This window comes from Ranitomeya variabilis, chromosome 6 (assembly GCF_051348905.1).
Source record: "Ranitomeya variabilis isolate aRanVar5 chromosome 6, aRanVar5.hap1, whole genome shotgun sequence".
Taxonomy (NCBI): Eukaryota; Metazoa; Chordata; class Amphibia; order Anura; family Dendrobatidae; genus Ranitomeya; species Ranitomeya variabilis.
In genome coordinates, this window is record NC_135237.1 from 477,316,480 (window position 1) to 477,342,857 (window position 26,378).

The 26,378-nt window shown below is 41.5% G+C and overlaps 1 protein-coding gene across 1 annotated transcript in view; it reads right to left on the reverse strand.

Annotated features, from left to right (window-relative positions):
• TRPA1 (transient receptor potential cation channel subfamily A member 1) overlaps window positions 1-26,378 on the reverse strand; it is a 181,902-nt gene that overhangs the window by 118,459 nt on the left and 37,065 nt on the right. The window contains exon 3 of the mRNA XM_077270649.1: window positions 7,089-7,264. Coding sequence (XP_077126764.1) covers window positions 7,089-7,264 — 176 coding nt within the window. The remainder of the gene's footprint in view (window positions 1-7,088; window positions 7,265-26,378) is intronic.

The window sequence follows — 26,378 nt, forward strand, 5'->3', positions numbered from 1 at the left end:
TGGTGGCATGTTTGAAGTCAGAGGGAAAAGTACCAGAAGATAGCGATAGGTTGAAGAGATGGGTTAGGGCTGGAATGAGCGTGTTAGTGAGGTTGGGGAGCAGGTGGGAAGGGATGGGGTCAAGTGCACAGGTGGTGAGGTGTGATTTTGAAAGGAGTCGAGTAAGTTCTCCTTCAGTGATGTTGGAGAGGGAAGTTGTTGTGGAAGGGCAGAGGTCTGGTATATGGAGTGGTTGGGATGGTGGAATAGTAAAGGTTTGCCTTGCTTGGTTGATCTGGTTTTTGAAGTAGGTGGCAAAGTCCTCAGAAGAGATGAGGGGAGTTGGAGGTGGCAGTGGCAGGTGGAGGAGAGAGTTAAATATGCTGAACAGTTGTTTTGGGTTGTAGGCTAGTGAAGATACAAGGTTAGTGAAATAGGTCTGTTTAGCAGAAGTGAGGGCTAGTTTGAAGGCAAGTGTAGCTTGTTTGAAAGCAGTGAAGTCGTCTGGCAGGCGTGTTTATTTCAAACGCCGCTCCGCGACCCTGGATGCTTGTTGGAGTTTTTTGGTAAGGTTGTTATGCCAGGGTTGCCTATTGATTTGTCGCACTTTGCCATGCATGAGAGGGGCGACTGAGTCTATGGTTGATGTGAGGGTGAAGTTATAGAAAGCGGTGGCGCTATCCGTGTCATGGAGTGAAGATATGGAGGACAGGGGTAGAAGAGAGTCTGAGAGTCTGTGAATGTCTAGGTGTGCAAGGTTTCTGCGAGGATGTGGTAGTGGCTGGACATGGGGGGCAGGTGAGGAGGACAAGGAAGAGAAGGTGAGTAGATGGTGGTCAGATAGGGGGAAGGGAGAGGTTGTGAGTAGGGTTGAGCGAAACGGGTCGGCAATTTTCAGAAGTCGCCGACTTTTGGCAAAGTCGGGTTTCATGAAACCCGACCCCTGTGTGGGGTCGGCCATGAAGTCGGCGATCTTCTGAATCTGGAATCGGAATTCCGATATCGATTCCCGATATGTTTAAGATATCGGGAATTGGTATCGGAATTCAGATTTAAGTGTAAAATAAAGAATTAAAATAAAAAATATCGCCATACTTACCATCTGATGCGCCCTGGTACTAAGCGGGAACCTTCCTTCCTTAGAATCAGCCTTCCAGGACCTAGCGGTGACGTCGCGGGGACGTCGCGGCTTGTGATTGGTCGCGCGGCCGCCCATGTGACCGCTCGCGCGACCAATCAAAAGCCGCGACGTCACCGTGACGTCACCGAAGGTCCTGGAAGGGCTGATTCTTAGGAAGGAAGGCTGCCGGAAAGAAGCCGAGGGTGAGTATATTCCTATTAGGTATATACTCACCCTCGGACACGCCCTGCTTCTTTCCGGCAGCCTTCCTTCCTAAGAATCAGCCCTTCCAGGACCTTCGGTGACGTCACGGTGACGTCGCGGCTTTTAATTGGTCGTGCGAGCGGTCACATGGGCGGCCGCGCGACCAATCACAAGCCGCGACGTCCCCGCGACGTCACCGCTAGGTCCTGGAAGGCTGATTCTAAGGAAGGAAGGTTCCCGCTTAGTACCAGGGCGCATCAGATGGTAAGTATGGCGATATTTTTTATTTTAATTCTTTATTTTACACTTAAATATGGATCCCAGGGCCTGAAGGAGAGTTTCCGCTCCTTCAGACCCTGGGAACCATTGGAAACCCAATGCACTGCATTGGGTTTCGAGTTTCGGCCGACCCCGACCCTGACTTTTTTATAGGATCGGCCAATTTCACTCGACCCGACTTTTGAAAAAGTCGCGTTTCGTGAAACCCGACCCGATCCTATAAATGTAAAGGTCGCTCAACCCTAGTTGTGAGATTAGATAAGGAACAGAGGCGGGTGAAGATGAGGTCTAGTGTATGTCCGTCTGTGTGGGTGGCTGTGGAGGACCACTGAGTAAGTCCAAAGGATGAGGTAAGGGACAGGAGCTTGGAGGCTGCTGGCTGGCAGGTGTTGGGATATTAAAGTCACCCATTATGATGGTGGGGATGTCAGCAGAGAGAAAGTAAAGAAGCCAGGTGGAGAATTTGTCAATGAAGGCAGTGGCTGAGCCCGGTGGTTGGTGTATGACAGCCATTTGGAGATTAGAAGGAGAGTAGATACGGACAGAGTGAACCTCGAAAGAAGAGAGGATAAGGGAGGGTGGGGGTTGGATAGGGTTGAAGCAACAGTTTTTGGTAAGAAGGAAACCCACTCCCCCGCCATGTCTATTGCCAGAGCGAGGAGTGTGGGTAAAGTGGAGGCCACCGTAACTCAGTGCAGCAGGGGAGGCCGTGTCAGGGGGTGTCAGCCAGGTCTTAGTCAGGGTCAGGAAGGAAAGGTTGTGGAAAGTAAAGAGATTGTGCATCACGTGGAGCTTGTTGCAGACAGAGCGGGCATTCCAAAGTGCCCCAGAGAGAGGTAGCAGGGGGGTGGGGGTCAGTTGCACAGATTTTAAGTGTGAGGGACTGCGGCAGTTTCTCTTAGTGTGAGAAGGATAGGGGTGAGGATTAGTGGGATGTATGAGGCGGGGGGGGTTGGCAGGATTGGGGGATATGTCGCCAGCAGTGAAAATGAGAAAAAAATATATATATCTACAGGATATCTATCGATCTCTCTGTCTCTCTATCTAGCTATACTGTAGGTACTTGTATAAATTTTTTTATTTATTTATCCATAATTAAAAAATGTTCCATGGATGTACCATAAAGAATATATTGTGAACATCAACACATAGCAGCATATGTCACTACAGCAACTATAGCCTACGCGTTTCGACAAACGTCTTATTCATGGCTAGCTCCAGCAAAGAATTTTAAAACTTACCAAAAAACTTACTAAATTGGAATCAAACATCATGGATATTAAAAAGAAAAAATTCTTAAGAGACTCCGGGGACTACAGTGCTAATTTGGTTTATGATTGGAACAGAAAACCTTTTTCTATCCTAATGCGCCAAAGAAAACGCAGGGTCACTTTCAACAATGAGGATCAAGTTTCTGACACCTCTTTCATCACAACAGATGAAGTTTCAGATTCATCAGTGAGATCAAAGAGTGAATCTCAATTTTTGACACTAAAAAGAAGTAATATTTGGAATCCTATATATATCCCTGCAAAAAACGGAGGGAACGGGCGGGGAGGAAGCAAAAAAGGAAACCGCTACCCGACCCGCAAGAGAAATCAACGTTACTGAATATCCCAATATGGAATCTTTCTAGCTATATCATTTCCAGTCAGCAAATATAATTACTAAGTAAGGGTATGGGATTTTCACCCACGAATGAATTTGATGTCTTTAAAACTATTCTAGATGTGAACAGATTTGCAAGAAGCATCACATTAAGATGTAATTTCTCAAATGAAATGACGGAAATAACTGAACAATCTACTGAGACTAAAGAACAAAATGAGCTATGCTATACAGAGGAAATATCCCACTATAGGAGCTTTGAAGACCAACAGACTTTTCTCTGTTTCAAACATTTAGAGATAGAATCTAGGATTCCAATGGATAATCGCAATAGTGACTTCATAACCAATAACACATTTTTTTAATCCAGTACAATCGCGCCCCCCTCTCTTGGATCAATTCCAAGAATTAGTAGAACAAGAGCTAATACAATTAAAAAAAAGCTACTGAATAAAAAAATATTTCCCATAAAAATCTTGCTAGTGGGGAAAGAAGGGCTCTATCTCAAATTAAAAATAATCAATATCTCCTTGTGAGACAAGGGGAGGCACAATTGTGCTATTAAATGCAGGTCTTTATAAGAAATTGCTATTGGAAGATTTAGAAAACACTACTATGTATATTGAATTGAAAAATAATCCAACTCAGGAATATAAGCATTTACTCTATAATCTGATACAAGAGGGTCTGTATATGGGGGTTATAAATAATAAATTAGCAGAATATATATTTGTGGAATATCCAGTAGTCCCCATCTACCATGCACTACCAAAGGTTCATAAAAATGTTTTTCCACCCCCATTTAGATGGTGGGCATTGGTGGTCTGGGGGAAAGAATAAGTGCATGGGTAGATCACCATTTGCAAGCTCTGGTTATAGATAGCCCAAGTTACATTAAGGATATTAAACTTGTATTGGAGACATTTGACAAATTTGATTGGAAACAAGGTTATTGTTGGTTATCATGTGATGTAGTAGGACTTTATCCCTCAATTCCCCACGATATAGCTTTATCCAGTCTCACATAACATTTGGATAATTTTAATACATATGATACGGTCACTAAAGACTTCATTTTGGTGGCAACAAACTTTTTATTGAAACATAACTATTTCAATTTTGACAACCGCTATTTCCTACAGAGAACGAGTGTAAGCATGGGGGCAACATTTTCATCAAATTTAGCGAACTTGGTCATGGCAAGGTGGGAGGAGTTATAGCTATATAATGAGGATAACCCCTATAAATACAATATAATCTCGTTTGGCAGATTTATAGACGACCTCCTGTTTGTTTGTGATGGGGCTCAATCTGAAGCCATGAATTTTGTTTAATATTTGAATACTAATAACTTCAATCTAAAATTTACATTTTATGTTCATATTAACAAGATTAATTTCTTGGACATAATGTTATCAGCAAAAGATAAGAAATCAAAAGTCCAAACGGCTCCATATAGGAAACCAACTGCCAGCAACAGCATGCTAGCAGCGAGTTCATGTCATTCCCCACACATGAAATATAATATACCATTTGGGAAATTAGTAAGAGCTAAACGTAATTGTTCAGAACTGCAGGTAAATTATAATGAAATTAAAAAGGTTTGCGACAGGTTAATTGATAGGGGGTATGCAGACTGGACTTTTAATAGGGCAAAAGCCAGAATTGATGGTATAGAAAGGAGTACTTTATTAACTAGAACGAGGAATCATGAAAATAGGAATAATAAGAGGAAGTGTAATATAACTTTTTCAACTGATTATAGTGTGCAGTTTAGTGAAATAACGAAAATTATTAAAAAATATATCCCCATACTGAATCAGGATGCTAAATTTACACAAGTTATTACTGATCACACAATACGTTATGTAGCGAAAAAAGCTCCCACCTTGGCAAGAACTTTATCTCCCAGTCTTTTCAACCACAGTCTGCAGATGCAACTAAAGGTACCGTTACCTTACGTTACTAAACGACTTACCAACGATCACGACCAGCGATACGACCTGGTCGTGATCGTTGGTAAGTCGTTGTGTGGTCGCTGGGGAGCTGTCACACAGACAGCTCTCTCCAGCGACCAACGATCAGGTGAACGACTTCGGCATCGTTGAAACTGTCTTCAACGATGCCGAAGTCCCCCTGCAGCACCCGGGTAACCAGGGTAAACATCGGGTTACTAAGCGCAGGGCCGCGCTTAGTAACCCAATATTTACCCTGGTTACCATTGTAAAAGTAAAAAAAAAAACAGTACATACTCACATTCTGATGTCTGTCACGTCTCCCGGCGTCCACAGGGTTACGCACTGCTGCTCAGAGCTTCCTGCACTGAATGTGTCAGCGCCGGCAGTAAAGCAGAGCACAGCGGTGACGTCACCGCTGTGCTCTGCTTTACGGCCGGCGCTGACACAGTCAGTGCAGGAAGCTCTGAGCAGCAGCGCGTAACCCTGTGGACGCCGGGGGACGTGACAGACATCAGAATGTGAGTATGTACTGGTTTTTTTTTTACTTTTACAATGGTAACCAGGGTAAATATCAGGTTACTAAGCGCGGCCCTGCGCTTAGTAACCCGATATTTACCCTGGTTACAAGTGAACACATCGCTGGATGGGCGTCACACACGCCGATCCAGCGATAGACAGCGGGTGATCAGCGACGAAATAAAGTTCTGGACTTCTAGCTCCGACCAGCGATATCACAGCGGGATCCAGATCGCTGCTGCGTGTCAAACACAACGAGATCGCTATCCAGGACACTGCAACGTCACGGATCGTCGTTCTCGCTGCAAAGTCGCTTAGTGTGAAGGTACCTTAAAAAAGGAAAAGTAACTTGGCTGGATTGTAAGGGATTCTATAAATGTGGAGCACAACTCTGCTTAGTGTGTCAATACGTACAAAAAACTGATAAATTTCAATCATATTCTAATCCCAGAGATTATTATATTAAAGATTTCATAAACTGCAACAATACATATGTGGTTTACTTAATCGAATGCACCATATGCAGACTCCAATATGTGGGATGCACCACATGCACTTTAAAAACTAGAATCAGGCGTCATTTATCTGATGCCGGCAACCCAACAGTGATATCTTCATCTGCAGTCTCAAAACATTTTGCTAATTCCCATAAAGGGGACACAAGAGGCTTTGTCTTTTATGGAATAGAGAAAGTTTACAAACCATGTAGGGGTGGGGACCATAAAAGAAAACTATCGAACAGGGAGTCCTTTTGGATTTTCTCACTCGGTACAAGAATACCGCGTGGTCTGCATTACAGACAGGAGAATTGGATTCTACAATATTGATTGCTGTACATTTCCATGATATTTTTCCATTTTCATTGGTAATCCTAATTGATTTTAATATTATGTACATTGTATATGGATTTATGTCTGTTATTGTTCTGTCTGCACGTTATATATTCTATATATCTGTTAATGGGATTTTTTTTTTTTTGCAGCTATTACTGAGATCTCACCCATAGCAATTAGCTTGATTGGCACAAGCTGAGAGTGCTCACTTGGAGATTTATAAGAACTTTTCAGAACATATCCACACTAGCCATGAATAAAACATTTGTCGAAACGCGTAGGCTATAGTTGCTGTAGAGGCATATGCTGCTATGTGTTGATGTTCACAATATATTCTTTATGGTATATATTTATGGAACATTTTTTAATTATGGGTAAATAAATTCAATTTTTATACAAGTACCTACATCCCGCTGGATCTTCTTCACGTGTGTATTTCTAACCAGTTGCTTGGCTTTCTTCCTTCCGTGCGGGATCAGATGAGGAGTAGCCTGGACAGGCGAGCTGACATGTTTTTCATATTTGCAATAGTTTTAATAAATCACCCAAACTATACAGTATAAATTAGTGAAGTATGATGGGGGTGCGTACCTCTACTATATTGTTATGATGCATCTGAATGGCCATGTGAAGAGGCGACATCCTGTAGTAGTTCAGTATGTTTGGGTTCGCTCCTCGGCTCAGAAGCACTTTCACACTGTCCACCTGGTTCTTAAAAACTGCCCAATGTAGAGGTGTGCTGCCTTTATCATCCAATGTATTGAGGGCTAAAAACCGAAAATGAGAAACAAAAATATGGTTATTTCTACATTACCATGACTCTTTTCAGCATCTAAGACTTGATGGGACATATACAATCTATCAGGTTCAGTTATATCAGTTTTCCTTTGCTAAGGACTGTATCTATAGATTACGTTTTCAGACTGAGGTCCTGTGTGTTGATGTACTGTAGATAGGACCACAAGTGCCATATAAAATACAGCAGTGACTGACAGACAAAAATATGGAACCATATTGCCGCCTCCAATGTCAGTTATCAGAGTTTCTTTCACATCTATCTGCTAATAAGAAATGTAAAACTTAATAAAGGAATCATTATGTAGACTCCTATTTTTATTTTTATTTTTGCAGTAAGATTCAGGCTGTTAACCCTTGCAATTTTTTTCAGATGATATTAGATGATATCATTAGGATATCACAGAAAGCTGTCAATCAGTGGTGAAACCAGGATTACACAGAGCTCATGAATATGGAGGACTATAGCAACTAGTCCTCTAGTAATAATCTGACAGATATTAATAACAAAGTGACAGTACCTAATAAAATCCTAACAATTCATTCTCTTAGCAAGCTGATACATATAAGCTGCCTTTCATTAACCCCTTCACCCCCAGCCATTTCCTTTTTTGGATTTTCGTTTTTTTGCTCCCCTTCTTCCCAGAGCCATAACTTTTTTATTTTTCTGTCCATATGGTCATGTGAGGGCTTGTCTTTTGCAGGATGAGTTGTACTTTTGAATGACATGATTGGATTCACCATATAGTGTACTGAAAAACAGGAAAAAAATTTCAAGTGCGGTGAAATTGCAAAAAAAGTGCAATCCAACAATTGTTGTTTTTTTTACTATGTTCACCAAATGATAAAACAGACCACCATTATGATTCTAATTTAAGTGATGAAAAAAAAATTGTGGCATTTTCTGAGCTCCGTAGAGTCCATTTTTTGTGATCTACGGTTGGGTGAGGGCTTATTTTTTGTGCACTGAGCCGATGGTTTTTATTGATACCATTTTGGTGTAGATTCGATCTTTAGATCGCCGTTATTGCATTTTAATACAATGTTGCGGTGACCAAAAAACGTAATTCTGGCCTTTTCTCGTTACGACATTTACCATTCGGATTAGTTATTTTTATATATTGATAGATTGGGCGATTCTGAACACAGCAATACCAAATATGTGTATTTTTTTTATATTTTCTAATTGTTTTATTTTGAATGGGGCGAATGGGGAGTGATTTAAACTTTTATATTTTTTTACTTCTCTAAAATTTATAAAAACATTTTTTTTCACTTTCTTCAATAGTCTCCATGAGAGACTAGAAGCTGTGATCATCCAATTGCCTGTGCTACACACAGTAGGACTGTAGCCCCGCTCTATGTAGCTAAAATGACCACTTGCAATGAGCGCCGACAGCTGGGCAGTACTCATAGGTCATTATAACCCAAAAAGATATTCACCAGACCAATTTGAATAATCAATAATATTTTATTAAAATATAAAAATATATATCACCAGAGCATTTAATAAAAGATGGAAACTTTATTGTGCTAATAAAATGATTTATAATTTATTAAAAAATATATAACATTAAAATAATGGTACACAGAATATGGGGGTCAACCACAAACCTATGTATGCACAGGGCAGGGCATACTGAAACTGATTGGCACAAAAACAAATAAAAGGTAACTGTGACCTTAACCAAAGTGCATAATGTGCATATACCCAAATAATACTAAGTATATCAAGGAATTTATTAGCAAAAAAATTTTCATCCATTAACCACAATAAAAGTGCAATGTTCTATTAAATATAAATAAAACCAAATAAATTCATACAATCCAGTGACAAATCCATATAACAAACGGTTAGTGCAAACCAAAATATCTCAAGTAAAGTGCATAAATATATGATGAATGAATATGAGGTAACACAAACCGCAAATATTTTATATTAGGATCAACACAACTTGTGCCATATAACAAGTGCATAAAGTGTATAAAGCAAATGCCACCAGCAAAATAAATAATGGCCACAATACCAACCAGTATCAGGACGCCACTGCCCTGCACACTCCAACGCATGTTTCGCTTACCGCTTCGTCAGGGAGTCACTTATAGGTCTCCTGCACACCCCAGGTTGTCATGCCAACCCATCGGCGACCGGAGGTCATGTGACACAGGCGCCGATGGGAGGGGGTTTTGACAAGCTTCTGGCACGTGCATGTTAAATGCCACTGTCAGACTTTGACAGTGGTATTTAACATGTTAACAGCCAGGGGTGGATCGCGATTCCACCCACAGCTGTTAGGGGCACTTGTCAGCTGATCAGATCAGCTGTCATGTGTCGGAATTGGTTCAGGCTCAACACTGGAGACTGCACCAAAGAGGAGAAGGGGTTAAACACTGTAACAGTTTATTTTCTTGTGTCCTATGTCTAACATATGCCTCAATGAATTTAGCTCATCCTGTATTTGGTGGGCATATCAGGAACCTATATTATAAGTAATGTTTTTGGCACCATAGCCTTTCATATTGACTTTGTGGCCACAATATTAATATCTGCCAACTGCATTTCCTTAATAATTTAAAGAGGATTGATTAGTTATGAGGAAGGAGATGGAAGCGCACCAACTATAAGCTACATCCTAATTAGAATTTCAACATTATTTTTATGTGGCTAAATAGACCTGCACTTAGTATGACAGAAATGGAAATATACTCATTTTACCATATGCTAATAAAGGGTAGATTTTATAATTTCATCCAGTCAGGTCAGTGATATAGTTTTTAATTTAGTGGATTTACTTCTATTGTGGGTTCATACACTGTGATATTTATTTTGAGATTTGATGGTACGGCATGTCAGGGGCTCTGGTAATATGACATGGCGTGTGTCAACTATTTCAGAAAAATCTGCACTCCATTTTGGCGCTCCTCTCATTTTGTGTTTTGCAGTATACCTAAAAAGGAGTTTCTACATGGTCAGTTTTCTCTTATCCCTCTTGTGAAAATTAAAAATTTGGAGCTAATGCATCATTTTAGCTTAGAATTTTTTTTCCATTTCACAGTCCATTTTCATTGCCAACATCTCACAATAGTCACTATACCCCTAAAAAATTCCTGTCACATGTAGTCCATAGTCAATTCCAGCCTATGATGAAAAATTGCAACACATTTTCTAGGCTTTTTTTCTCTTGTTACCCTTGTAAAAATTTAGGGCTGAAGCAATATTTTAGTAAAAAAAAAAATTGTTTCCTTCCACTTCGCGTGAAATTGCGTGAAGCACATGAAGAGTTAACAAACTTCCAGGATATAGTTTCTGAAATGGGGCCTTGTTTCACGGTTTTCTGGGATATAAGTCCTTCAAAGTCAGTTCAAAAATGAAGTGGCACCTAAAAATATCGGTTTTTTAAATTTGATTGAAAAATTGCTGCTGAACTTTTAAGTCATTTAATATCTTAACAAAATAAAAAGAAGTTTCAAAAGTGATGAAGAAGACATGAGGTTAATGTTGGGTTTTTGACTATTTTATGTGGTACAACTTTTTAAGGGAATAAAAATTAAAAAGTTCAAAAATTTTGAATTTTTCTACATTTTCCATGAGGCCTGAAAAATATATTCTTAGAATCAGTGGGACATTTTGGAGAAGTCAATAGTAATGAATATTAGGATACACATGTCAGATTTGAATTGTTTGATTTTGTTAGAAAGGTGAAAATTGACTTTGGTGGGAATGAGTTAATATGACTTACACAGTAATTTTTTACAAAATTTTTGACTCTACCTGGTAGATACAGTAGGCAATAATGCCAACCAGCTTGTCGCATCTTCATATTTAAAGGACCTGTCCGATATATATGTAATTCCCTTTTTAAATATCTATCTTTAAAGGCAAACTGTCACCAGAAAAAATGCCATTAACATGCATATACGGACTTAATTTGCAGGTTATAGCATTATTAACCTGCCCGATGCCTGCACTTACCCGAACAAACCAGGGAGAAAATGCACTTTATTCCCGGCAGCGTTCTGGTTTCAGACATGGGGACGACTCTGGCGTGGGTTCAGTAACCTCGTCCCTGGCCCTGACTGACATTGGCTCTGCATTGGGGTCGGCTGTCAGTCAGGGCCACGGGTACGGTTACAGCCCCTGCTCTGTATACTCACAGCGGTGACTGAACCAGCACCATTGCCACCCCTGTGTCTGAAACCGATCAATGTGAGGGAGAATAAAGTTCATTTACCACAGCTTATGTCACCGCCACCCCCTTACGATGTCCTGTTTCATGGTAACACAAACCCCATTCTAATCCCAATAAATACACATGACACCAAATTTTTTGTTGGAATAAATGGCCGTGGCGTTTTATTTTGAGTTACTTGATAAAAGTATATTTTATTCCAATAACCATCAATAAACCGTTTTAATAAATAAGTTAATAATACTCCAATTCATCACAATCCACCCGAATTCAACGGGCGATTATCCCACAAACAAACGCCACGACAGTTCAAAATTAACAGCATAAATTAAGGGAGGGTGGGTGGGGTCTTCTGTCTTCATCAGGTGACTGGAGACAGCTGATGGAGCAGCTGATTAAATAGGAAAAATTCCTCCCGCTCTTTTCACAACAGCCAATCATATCCCGCAAAAATTGCGGGAATAAAACCAGAATAAACCAGCTGGAACCTGCTCACGCCAAGCGCAGCTTACTTGATAACTTAACCCTTTCAGACCAAGTTTAAAACTCCATAGAAACCTAGTGAAATGTAATACCATTACTTAAGAATAAGACCAGTGTGTGGTTAACATTAAAATATTACTATAGGGGTTGTGTTATCATGCGACCCCCCATGAATTCCTCAATGGGGAGGGCGTCCATGGTAACACAAACCCCATTCTAATCCCAATAAATACACATGACACCAAATTTTTTGTTGGAATAAATGGCCGTGGCGTTTTATTTTGAGTTACTTGATAAAAGTATATTTTATTCCAATAACCATCAATAAACCGTTTTAATAAATAAGTTAATAATACTCCAATTCATCACAATCCACCCGAATTCAACGGGCGATTATCCCAAACGCCTCGCCTTGAAAAGGTGAGGCCCCCCAAAACGCCAAAGCCATTTTTCAATCATAGATTGAAAATCCAAATTCAAAATGTCCAAACCCACTTCCGATAAGTGAACTAGATCACCCCTGTACATTCCGGGAATGACTTCCTCCAGCTCTACATGCCTGAAAGAAAAACCATCTATTAAATACATAAACTTTTCCATGCTTCTGTTCAGTCTCTTCCGGATTTTCTCAAGAAAAATCATATTGTTGTTAAACCACAAGAACCGTGGAACAATTTCTGAAAAAACTATAGAACAATTAAAAAATTCGGTTTTTAAAATAGAAATATCTCTCTTCATGGAAGCAATTAAATTAAGGGTGCTAACTTTGCCCAGATCGTTACCGCCCAAATGCAAAATTATTAGATCAGGCGAAGGCCAATGCTTCTTCAAATTTCTTATTTCTTCAATTAGGTCTCTCCATTGCATTCCGCGCCTACTAAACCAGAAAATTTGAATAAAAGAAGAATTAAAAGAAAGGTTTTTTGAATAAGATCGCACACTTGCCCTTTTTTCTGACCAAAAGACAAAGGAGTGCCCGATAATCCATACTGATAGCACACCTGAAAAAGGAACCAAATATTAGGAAATATACAAATCTGGACGAATATAAAGTTTAAACTTGTTTGAATCCCATCTGCCTATACTCTTTATTCTACCATCCTGAAGACCCAATCTCGCGGCCTCAGTCGCCGCCCCGATCCGGAAGGAGTGAGAAGAAATTTTTTGATCAGAGAGATTCAATACTTTCAAACATTTTTTAAGGATAAAATTAAATTGGAAAATAGTTGCGGGATCCCCAGTAGAGTGAATAAAAAATGGTCCACCAATTTTGGGGCGTAATAGCGCCCATCTCTTAGAATTGGCGACAGGACAAATCGCCCTGTCTTCTATAGAATTTAAACGTATAGATGAACCTCTACCCATCTGGTCCGTCTTTGATTTTTTAATAAATAATATAACATGTGACCGAAAAACTTAACATCATCAAACGACAGACCAGAGGGAAGAGATTTCTTCTGGGATACTAGCTCACTCACCCTGAGGGCCGCAAAAAAGGCTAAAGAGAATGCTGTAGAAAAAAGACATGTTTCAAATTCATTAGCACAAACTAAAGAAAGACTTGAGCATAGATCTTTTAGTAATGAAAAAGAAATAGGACGACGATCGTCCGGTTTAAAATACGTTTTCCTAAATCCCTTTAAAAACTGCCGAACCTGAAATATCTCTGACATCGGCCTTACATTTAGCATTTTCAGAAAGAAAGATATACCAGCTACATTCTTAGACAAAGCAGAAAATGACAATCCTTTTTGAACCAAATGCTCCAAAAAACTAAGCGCTATCCCTACCGAACAATCGCTGTAAGGATGATCCTTCACTAAACAAAAATCCAACCAAATCTTCCATGCCGCCGAATAATCGGCCCATGTTCTGTCAGCTAGGGATTTAGTAATAAAGTGAGAAATTATTCCAGAATTACATCCCAAATCCAATGCGGGCAAAAAACTCTGTCCTCCTCCTCTTTCAGGAAATCCCTCTTGAAAAGAAACAGCTGGCGGTGACAAACATATGCTGCGTTAGTAGAATTCTCCTTAGGGCAGGAAATTGCTTTTAACCATATATTAAACTCTAAACAAAGGAAAACAACCTGTTTAAGAATCCTAGCTGCCCACTTATTTTTGGATGAAAGAGTATTCAAAGCAAAAATTACACCTTGATTATTAGAAGAAATTAGAATTCTCTTGTCCTTCAATAACACTCCCCATAGCTGCAAACACAAATATATCGAAAATAAATCCAACACTGTCTGGTTATCCAATACCTTAAGCTCCAGCCAAAGAGAAGGCCACTCATCTGAGGACCAACGTGAATGTAGAGATACGCCAAAACCAAACTCGCTATCTGAATAAAAATTCAAACCAATATCTTGTGCCGGTACAAAAGAATCCTGCCACATAGTCCTACCATTAAAACTAGATAAAAATCTAAGCCAGATTTTTAAATCCTCTTTTAACGCCTTCCCCAGGCGTATATGAGATTTTGGGGAAGAATGACCGGATGTAGCTTCATACAAACCCCTAGAAAACACCCTACCCATGGGGATGATTCTTAATGCGAAATTCAATAGTCCTAATAAAGATTGCAACTCTTTTAAAGTGACCTTCTCCAAAATTAAACAGCGGGAAATTGCAGATTGTAGTTTAAACAATTTTTCAGCAGGTAAAGAACAACACATATTGTGAGAATCAATCAAGATACCTAAGAATTCAATTGACGTGCAAGGGGGAACTGTTTTCTCAAATGCAATTGGGACACCGAACTGTTCACATATTCCTAAAAACTTGGACAGCATGGACTGACATTTAAACGATGCAGCCGGGCCAATGAACAAAAAATCATCAAGATAATGTAACATTCCCCCTCCACAAAAATCAAACTCCACCACCCATTGAATAAATTTAGAAAAAGACTCAAAATAAAAACAAGACAGAGAAAACCCCATCGGGAGACATCTGTCGAAAAAGAATTTATCCTGAAATGAAAAACCCAGAGAATTGAAACCATCCGGATTAACTGGTAAAATTCTAAATGCCGATTTGATGTCCGATTTTGCCATAAGGGCATCGCGACCAAATGTCCTTAGTAAATCTATTGCTACATCAAAAGATGTATATTGAACCGAACAATTACAACTGCTCACCTCATCGTTTAACGATTCCCCTTTTGGATAGGACAAATGATGTATGAGTCTAAAAGACCCGCTGTCTTTTTTAGGAACAACACCTAACGGTGAAATCCTAAAATTTTCAAATGGGGGAGTGTTAAACGGACCAGACACTCTTCCTAAATTTAATTCTGCCCTGATTTTTTCTTCAACTACTTCTGGGAATTCAAGTGCAGATGGAAGATTAGCCACCATCTTGCAGCCCGCTCCTAAAAATGGGGGTACGAAAAATCCCTTTAAGAAACCTTCAAAGAGAAGCGAGCTACTCTCCTGATCGGGGTATATTTTTAACCATGGAACCATGTTTCCCAGGTTCACCGGGGTCGTTGCTTTTAGAAAAGGTTTCTCTATTGACAGGGTGTTGAATACCTTGCATTTGTTTTTTGTAACATTTGGCCATTGGATGAGTGCCCCCACAGAAGGAGCATTCATGCCGAAACCTGCAATTCTGAGCCCATTTACATGATGACTCATTATATGCAAAGCACACACCCTTTATTAACATGGGAGTCGGGGTCTGCCTATGGGATGGAAACCTCTGAGGCATCATTAATGAAATCCATAGCCCGACATCTTTATTACCCCAAGCTAAATTAGGGAACATTGACAGCTTTTGTCTGAAAGCCTCGTCGTAAAGGAGCCAGGCCATACCGCCAAAATTACGGTATGCCTCTAAAATACAATCTAAGTGCTGAAAAAGCCCAGAGCAGAGATTAGGATACTTTTCGCCTAGGACCGCAGAATAGATGGAAAAAGCTTGTAACCAGTTATTAAAGGATTTTACTGGGTTAGATTTCTTTTTGTCATCAGTGTCATCCTTTTTTTCATACCTATTCTGCTGATCCCTGCCAGACGGCAATAACGAAAACAAATCAACAAATGCTCTGCTCCAAATCTGCTCCTTTACTACAGGGCTCAGATGAAAGCCCAGAGGTGACACTTCACATGTTAATGATTCTTTCAAAAGAATCTCCGGCAGTCCTGGCTTTAAAACAATGCCAGAGCTGCTGGAATTCATTTCAATACTAGCAGATCTATGGGCAGCTGACAAAACATTGCTGCCTAAATAATCATCTAGAGCTTCCTTAATTAGCTCTTTCATATTTAGAGAGTAGACAGACAGAGGGACAGATATAATCTCACCATCTCCATGACGTCCCAGGTCCTGCGCGGCAGCACTACTAGCACTCAAGCCTACTCCTGTAGGCGAATGCGAGCGCTGATGAGGATGTCTTTCTTCCTGGCTGGGTGGAGGACCGCTGACCCACGACCTGGCAGCTGCGGCAGCAGCAGATGAGGTGCTGTAAACGGCATTGTCTGCGCTGCCCAGCGATGCGGCGTCCCAGGCTCCCTGGACCGCTGCAGCGCTTATACGGCTACAGCGGTTAGATAAATCGTCGCTGCTCCCCGCTGCGGCCGGAACTACTAAAGGCTCATCTGTTCTTGACGCGCCGGCTCTGACGACAGCTTCCGGCGCTGGGGCTTGTGACGTCTGCCGACCGGAGAGAAGATCCCGCGACGCGCTCCGAGACTTCCTCCTCGCTGAACTCCGACCTCCGGCGCGCCCACTCCTAGAGCGCTCAGGGACGCGCGAAGATGGCGGCACTGGAGAGTATACCACTCTCGCTCTCCGGTTCCTCTTGGGGCTCCGACTTGCTCGCGCAGGTAAAGGCACCTCTTCAAAAGGCTGGGAAGGAGGATGCGACTGTGGCGCAGAAGAAGCTTGGACCTGAGGCTCAGTGGTAGGTTTTATAGCCGGTCCCATAGATAAGCAACTCTGCAGCCACTCGGCGCCGCCCTCAGCTTCCGCCCTCCGGATCAGCTGCTGAAGTAACGAATCCATCAGCTGTCTTCTGTCTTCATCAGGTGACTGGAGACAGCTGATGGAGCAGCTGATTAAATAGGAAAAATTCCTCCCGCTCTTTTCACAACAGCCAATCATATCCCGCAAAAATTGCGGGAATAAAACCAGAATAAACCAGCTGGAACCTGCTCACGCCAAGCGCAGCTTACTTGATAACTTAACCCTTTCAGACCAAGTTTAAAACTCCATAGAAACCTAGTGAAATGTAATACCATTACTTAAGAATAAGACCAGTGTGTGGTTAACATTAAAATATTACTATAGGGGTTGTGTTATCATGCGACCCCCCATGAATTCCTCAATGGGGAGGGCGTCCAGTAGCAGTGATGGAGTAGTCCTGTGACAGTCCCCACCACCAGTATATTCAGTCACTACCACCACAGTCACTGCATCTGTCTCCGCCACCTCATTCACTGATTCAATATATCATTAGAGGGCAGTGATAAAGCAGGATGAGTGACAGCAGCATTACCTCACAGCTTCTGTCACTTCATTTTAGAGAGGTTGTGGGGCAGCACTGCTGTCACTCTTCATGCTTTTATCATTGCCTTCTAATGATGTCTGATTTCAGTGAGCGAGGTAGCCGGGACAGAAGCGGTGAGTGCGGGAGCGACCCCTGAAGATGTGAGCGGCCAGGAGAAAGCTGCAGTCACTTCTCCTTCTCTGCTAATGAAACTGTGGTAAGTGACTACAATGCTACCCCCTGATGATGTCCTGTTTCACTGAAGGGTGATAGACGCTGCCGGAAAATGTCTGTAGTTCTGTCCTCCTGCAATGTAGCGTTTGAGACTCGCCTCAAGCAACACATCACAGGAAGTAAAGTTAAAAAAAAAAGATTACAGGAATTACTTATGGGTTTTATGTGAATTTGTGCAGGTAAGATATGTCATCGGATTAAGGCCACCTCAACTCCTATGCAGATCTCTGGAGGACCACACACCCTGAGCTTTGGTGCACAGCATTTCAGTATGGCTCCCTAGCCAATATTGGCTACTAAGAAGGATTTTTATCCAAATCAGACAGCACATTTGGTAGAGAATAATAAAAATCAACCCTAGAGTCTCCTCGATTCCCCATGACTTAGGAATAACTTTTATAATTCAGCCCAGGTATAGAGCACAGTGTAGATCTTACATCTAATAACCTGAGGATCAGTCATAAAAATACTTCACAAGAATGACATCTGTTACCTCCTTTGTTATCTCTAATTCAAACAGGAAGACAAACAGTGTCTTATCTCATCAGATGCTTTCTATAAAATTGCGCATTCAGATAATTAAAGTGATATTGCTTTCTATGAAAGACAAAACATGGGGTTAATCGGAAGATAAAGCCTTTAACGCCTAACTGTCTTAATTTTTATTCCATCAATAGTTCTTGTGAAAATAAGTAACTTTGCAATATGTCTTATCAGTGAAATATGCTTCTTTCTCTGCCAGAATTAATCAGTTGTTATCACAATTATCAGTTCCTAGTGAGGTAAAACCTGTATTCAGTGAAGACAGACTTCATGTCAATTTCTCTTGCTTTTTATGTGCGGCTTCTCCCCATAGGTTTGCATTAGATGCGGAAAATCCTCAGGATAGCACTCGGCCCAATGTTATACTATGGGACAGTGCAGATCTGAGATTTTTTTCTTATGCCAGTTCGGCATGAGAAAACAATGGGCGCATGCTGCAAGAGTATCTGATAATCGGATCACACGCACCCATACTAGTCTATGGTTGCGTGTGAGACATCAGACTGCACTCAGATGTCATCCAAGTGCAGTCTGATATACGCGCAGAGACCGTGGAAAAGAAGGAGAAATTTAGTCCTCCGTCTTACTCTGTGATATGAATCTCTCATAGGAGACAATCAGATCACACTCAGATGACACTTGGCTCAAACTCTGACTGAGTTTGAGCAGAGTATCAATAGCATAATGGAACTGATTCTCTCACGTGAGCGAACATACGGCAGTGTGACCTCGGCCTTAGGGTTTACTCACAATTTGCATAATAATTTGGAGCACAATGTAGTGCCTTTTCCATAGTCTAAAAGTGGTACTGATACTTCAGGAAACGTTCAGGAAGCAAGCAAAAAAAGGTTTAGAGAACATCAGAGAAAAGCAGCAGAGTTTCCTGAATTGTCTTCTGCTTGAAAAATGGTTGTTTGCTGGAAAAGATGCAATGTGAACATACACGTTAGGTACCAATTCATCAATGCTGTTTTTCCAATTTTCTGGAGTAATTTACTTCTTTTTAGTGGCCTTAGCATTTTTGCCTTGTTCCCTAAGTTTTGCGCTATTCTTTGTTATCTTTTCTCCTTTTTAAATCTTTTTTTTCTGTTTCCTCAACAACTATGCTTACAGTATACAGATGTTTAAGGGTCTATGCATGCAAAGTCTTTTTCAGGCCGGTTTCACACGTCAGTGGCTCCGGTACGTGAGGTGACAGTTTCCTCACGTACTGGAGACACTGACACACGTAGACCCATAAAAATCAATGCATCTGTTCAGATGTCATTGATTTTTTGCGGACCATGTCTCCGTGTGCCAAACACGGAGACATGTCAGTGTTCGTGGGAGCGCACGGATTACACGGACCCAATAGAGTCAATGGGTCCGTGTAAAACACGGACCTCACACGGACATTCTCCGTCTGGGGTCCGTGTGCGTGCAGGAGACAGCGCTACAGTAAGTGCTGTCCCCCCCACTGGTGCTGAAGCCGCGATTCATATGTTCCCTGCAGCAGCGTTTGCTGCAGAGAAAATATGAATAATAGTGTTTAAAATAAAGATCTATGTGTCCGCCGCCCCCCCACCCCCTGTGCGCCCCCCCGCTGTTCAGAAAATACTCACCCGCTCCCACGTTGGCTGTTGCTCCTTCCTGGTCTGGCCGCGGCTTCCACTGTATGCGGTCACGTGGGGCCGATCCTTTACAATCATGAATTAGTCGGCTCCGCCCCTATGGGAGGTGGAGCCACATATTCATGACTGTAAATGATCGGCCCCACGTGACCGCATACACTAGAAGCCGCGGCCAGACCAGGAAGCAGCGAGGGAGGCGGGTAAGTATTTTCTGAACAGCGGGGGGGCGCACAGGGGGTGGGGGGGCGGCGGACACATAGATCTTTATTTTAAACAGTATTCTTCACATTTTCTCTGCAGCAAATGCTGCTGCAGGGAACATATGAATCCGCGATGCAGGGTACCACACGCGTGGGTACCACACGCTCCGTGTGGTACCCACTCGCCATACGGGCGGCACACGTGTGCCGCACGTATGGCCTACGCGAGTTCCCAGGCACACGGACACGGATAACTCCGGTACCGATTTATTCCGGTACCGGAATTATCTGGACGTGTGGGACAGCCCTCAGGCAGATTCTGCTCAGAATGCCTGTTAAAAAGCGCTGCAAAAGCACCACTAAGGGCTCGCTCCCACTTACGATGAAATCAGATGAGTGTAATCTGATAAAAAGCATGCCGCGATTGCATCCGTGAATCGAATTGCACATTGCGAGTGAAACATCGCACTGCACTTGGATATCACCCGAGACGTCAATGTGACGTCATTGTGAGCGTCATGGGAAATTTTCCCAAGACGCTAGCGCTGATGTCAGAAAGGTGAAGTGAGTTCATTGGCCGTGAACTCCCAGGACCCATCAGATGGCACCGCGAGCAGGAGAACTTTCTCACGCTTGCGGTGCCCTTAGACATGGAATAGCAGTTCACAGGCAGACACTGAACACATGGTGCTGGAGTGGCCATCTCAGTCTCCTGACCTTAATATCATTGAGCCCCTCTGGGGAGATCTCAAGCGCGCAGTTCATGCTAGACAGCCCAGGAATTTACAGGAACTGGAGGCTTTTTACCAAGAAGAGTGCGCAGCTTTACCACTGAGAAAATAAAGAACCTCATCCACAACTACCACAAAAGATTTCAAGGTGTCATTGATGTTAGAGGGGGCAATGCATAGTATTAAGAAATGGGTTATGTGAACTTTTGATCAGGGTCATTTGGATGTTTTGGGTTGTCATTATGATTTAAAAAGAGAAAACACAGTAGTTTGACAATAAATGGCTTCACCCAAACACTAACCATGAGTGGAGAAAAAGTTTTGGTGTTATCATTCATATTCTCTGAAAAAAAGGCCAAGAAAGCAAATTTTCTGCTGAGGTATGTAAACTTTTGAGCACAACTGTATGTGTGTGTATATATATACTGTATATATATATATATATATATATATATATATATATATATATATATATATACATACATATGCCATGAAGGGGTTAAGGATCAGAATTTTGTTGCAGCATCTCCCCCTTTAATGCTAGCTCCGGAGCGCGCATATTTCATCAGCTGTCATATGCCCCTAACAGCCGAGGGTAGAATCACAATCTGACAGCGGCATTTTAGGCTACTTTCACACATCCGTCGGTACGGGGCCGTCGCAAACAGTCGGCCCGACGTACCGACGGACGTTGTGCTAAATTTAGCTCAACGTGGGCAGCAGATGTAGTTTTACAACGCATCCGCTGCCCATTGTGATGAGCGGGAAGGAGGAGGCGAAGTTCCGGCCGCGCATGCGCAGTCAGAAATGGCGGAACCGACAGCCAAAAACCGTTTTACATTGAACTTTTTTTGTCACGACGGACCTCTAAAACACTACGCAACCGTTGCACGACGGATGCGATGTGTGGCCATCCGTTTCAATCCGTTGTCCATTAAAGTGTACGGCAAAAAAACAGATCCTGCTGGCACATTTGCAGGATCCGTTTTTTTGCCATAACGACGGATTGCGACGGAGGCAAAAAGACGGAAGTGTGAAAGTAGCCTAACATGATGGCGCCAGAAGCGTGTCACTAGCTCCCCCATCGGCGCCCCTGTCAAATGTTCGCGGGGTGCCGATGGATTGGCATGACAACCCGAGGTCTCCAGGAGACCCCCGTGGTTGCCATTGCTGATCTGCTATGTGTAGCAAAAGCGATTAGGAGATTGCAGCTTCAAGTCTCCTGAGGATACAACTGAAGCAGGTGAAAAGTGTAAAAACAAATGTTTTTTACTTTTTTAAGTTTTTTAAATATTTTTTAAAAAGTTCAAATGACCCCCATATTGACCCATTTCAAATAAAACAATTAAAAATATATATATATATTTGGTATCGCTGCATTCAGAAATGCCCGATCTATCAAAATATAAAAAGAATTAATCCAATCGGTAAACAGTCTAACGAGAAAAAAAAATGAAACACCAGAATTACCTTTTTTTCTTGTAGTCGCAACTAGGGTTGAGCGAAACGGGTCGATCATTTTCAAAAGTCGCCGACTTTTGGCTAAGTCGGCGTCTCATGAAACCCGATCCGACCCCTGTGCTTGTCGGCCATGCGGTACGCGACTTTCGCGCCAAAGTCGCGTTTCAATGACGCGAAAAGCGCCATTTCTCAGCCAATGAAGGTGAACGCAGAGTGTGGGCAGCGTGATGACATAGATCCTGGTCCCCACCATCTTAGAGAAGGGCATTGCAGTGATTGGCTTGCTGTCTGCGGCGTCACAGGGGCTATAAAGGGGCGTTCCCGCCGACCGCCATCTTACTGCTGCTGATCTGAGCTTAGGGACAGGTTGCTGCCGCTTCGTCAGAAGCAGGGAGAGCGTTAGGCAGGGTCCACTAACCACCAAACCGCTTGTGCTGCAGCGATTTCCACTGTCCAACACCACCTTCGGTGTGCAGGGACTGTGGAAGCTATTTTTTTTTTTTTTTCCCCTCAGCGCTGTAGCTCATTGGGCTGCCCTAGAAGGCTCCGTGATAGCTGTATTGCTGTGTGTACGCCACTGTGGAAACCAACTGCTTTTTTCAAAGCACATATCCTCTTGTTCCTTCCTTTCTGCACAGCTATCTTTTTTGTTTGTCCACACTTTTTATTTAATTTGTGCATCAGTCCACTCCTATTGCTGCCTGCCATACCTGGCTTACATTACTGCAGGGAGATAGTAATTGTAGGACAGTTTTTTTTTTTTTTTTGTTTTTTTTTTGTGGGAGATTAAGATTGGCATTTCTGCTACAGTGCCATCCCTGTGTGTGCCATCTCTCACTGAGTGGGCCATAGAAAGCCTATTTATTTTTTCCGTGATTTGTGTTCTAAAATCTACCTCAACACAAAAACACTACATCAATCAGTGGGAGAAAAATATTGGCCTCAGTCAGGGCTTGTGTGCCACTGCTGTGTGTGCTATCTCTCATTCAGTGGGCTATAGCAAGCCTATTTTTTTTTTTTTTTAATATTATTTGGTTTCTAAAGTCTCCCTGAAAAAAAAAAAAAACCTAAAAAAACAGTGGGAGAGTAATATTGCCCTTTCAGCTTGTGTGCCAGTCTTGACTCCTGGGTGTGCCACCTCTCTCCCTCTCATTCAGTGGGCCATAGAAAGCCTATTTATTTTTTTTTTTTAATATTATTTGGTTTCTAATTCTCCCTGAAAAAAAAAAAAAAAACCTAAAAAAACAGTGGGAGAATAATATTGCCCTTTCAGCTTGTGTGCCAGTCTTGACTCCTGGGTGTGCCACCTCTCTCCCTCTCATTCAGTGGGCCATAGAAAGCCTATTTATTTTTTTTTTTAAATATTATTGGGTTTCTAAAGTCTCCCTGAAAAAACAAAAAATACATAAAAAAACAGTGGGAGAGTAATATTGCCCTTTCAGCTTGTGTGCCAGTCTTGACTCCTGGGTGTGCCACCTCTCTCCCTTTCATTCAGTGGGCCATAGAAAGCCTATTTATTTTTTCCGTGATTTGTGTTCTAAATTCTACCTCAACACAAAAACACTACATCAATCAGTGGGAGAAAAATATTGGCCTCAGTCAGGGCTTGTGTGCCACTGCTGTGTGTGCTATCTCTCATTCAGTGGGCTATAGCAAGCCTATTTTTTTTTTTTTTTTTTTTAATATTATTTGGTTTCTAAAGTCTCCCTGAAAAAAAAAAAAAACCTAAAAAAACAGTGGGAGAGTAATATTGCCCTTTCAGCTTGTGTGCCAGTCTTGACTCCTGGGTGTGCCACCTCTCTCCCTCTCATTCAGTGGGCCATAGAAAGCCTATTTATTTATTTTTTTTAATATTATTTGGTTTCTAATTCTCCCTGAAAAAAAAAAAAAAAACCTAAAAAAACAGTGGGAGAATAATATTGCCCTTTCAGCTTGTGTGCCAGTCTTGACTCCTGGGTGTGCCACCTCTCTCCCTCTCATTCAGTGGGCCATAGAAAGCCTATTTATTTTTTTTTTTTAATATTATTGGGTTTCTAAAGTCTCCCTGAAAAAACAAAAAATACATAAAAAAACAGTGGGAGAGTAATATTGCCCTTTCAGCTTGTGTGCCAGTCTTGACTCCTGGGTGTGCCACCTCTCTCCCTTTCATTCAGTGGGCCATAGAAAGCCTATTTATTTTTTCCGTGATTTGTGTTCTAAATTCTACCTCAACACAAAAACACTACATCAATCAGTGGGAGAAAAATATTGGCCTCAGTCAGGGCTTGTGTGCCACTGCTGTGTGTGCTATCTCTCATTCAGTGGGCTATAGCAAGCCTATTTTTTTTTTTTTTTTTTTTTTTTTAATATTATTTGGTTTCTAAAGTCTCCCTGAAAAAAAAAAAAAAACCTAAAAAAACAGTGGGAGAGTAATATTGCCCTTTCAGCTTGTGTGCCAGTCTTGACTCCTGGGTGTGCCACCTCTCTCCCTCTCATTCAGTGGGCCATAGAAAGCCTATTTATTTTTTTTTTTTAATATTATTTGGTTTCTAATTCTCCCTGAAAAAAAAAAAAAAACCTAAAAAAACAGTGGGAGAATAATATTGCCCTTTCAGCTTGTGTGCCAGTCTTGACTCCTGGGTGTGCCACCTCTCTCCCTCTCATTCAGTGGGCCATAGAAAGCCTATTTATTTATTTTTTAAATATTATTGGGTTTCTAAAGTCTCCCTGAAAAAACAAAAAATACATAAAAAAACAGTGGGAGAGTAATATTGCCCTTTCAGCTTGTGTGCCAGTCTTGACTCCTGGGTGTGCCACCTCTCTCCCTTTCATTCAGTGGGCCATAGAAAGCCTATTTATTTTTTCCGTGATTTGTGTTCTAAATTCTACCTCAACACAAAAACACTACATCAATCAGTGGGAGAAAAATATTGGCCTCAGTCAGGGCTTGTGTGCCACTGCTGTGTGTGCTATCTCTCATTCAGTGGGCTATAGCAAGCCTATTTTTTTTTTTTTTTTTTTTAATATTATTTGGTTTCTAAAGTCTCCCTGAAAAAAAAAAAAAACCTAAAAAAACAGTGGGAGAGTAATATTGCCCTTTCAGCTTGTGTGCCAGTCTTGACTCCTGGGTGTGCCACCTCTCTCCCTCTCATTCAGTGGGCCATAGAAAGCCTATTTATTTTTTTTTTTTAATATTATTTGGTTTCTAATTCTCCCTGAAAAAAAAAAAAAAAAACTAAAAAAACAGTGGGAGAATAATATTGCCCTTTCAGCTTGTGTGCCAGTCTTGACTCCTGGGTGTGCCACCTCTCTCCCTCTCATTCAGTGGGCCATAGAAAGCCTATTTATTTTTTTTTTTTAATATTATTGGGTTTCTAAAGTCTCCCTGAAAAAACAAAAAATACATAAAAAAACAGTGGGAGAGTAATATTGCCCTTTCAGCTTGTGTGCCAGTCTTGACTCCTGGGTGTGCCACCTCTCTCCCTTTCATTCAGTGGGCCATAGAAAGCCTATTTATTTTTTCCGTGATTTGTGTTCTAAATTCTACCTCAACACAAAAACACTACATCAATCAGTGGGAGAAAAATATTGGCCTCAGTCAGGGCTTGTGTGCCACTGCTGTGTGTGCTATCTCTCATTCAGTGGGCTATAGCAAGCCTATTTTTTTTTTTTTTTTTTTTTTTTTAATATTATTTGGTTTCTAAAGTCTCCCTGAAAAAAAAAAAAAAACCTAAAAAAACAGTGGGAGAGTAATATTGCCCTTTCAGCTTGTGTGCCAGTCTTGACTCCTGGGTGTGCCACCTCTCTCCCTCTCATTCAGTGGGCCATAGAAAGCCTATTTATTTTATTTTTTTAATATTATTTGGTTTCTAATTCTCCCTGAAAAAAAAAAAAAAACCTAAAAAAACAGTGGGAGAATAATATTGCCCTTTCAGCTTGTGTGCCAGTCTTGACTCCTGGGTGTGCCACCTCTCTCCCTCTCATTCAGTGGGCCATAGAAAGCCTATTTATTTTTTTTTTTAAATATTATTGGGTTTCTAAAGTCTCCCTGAAAAAACAAAAAATACATAAAAAAACAGTGGGAGAGTAATATTGCCCTTTCAGCTTGTGTGCCAGTCTTGACTCCTGGGTGTGCCACCTCTCTCCCTTTCATTCAGTGGGC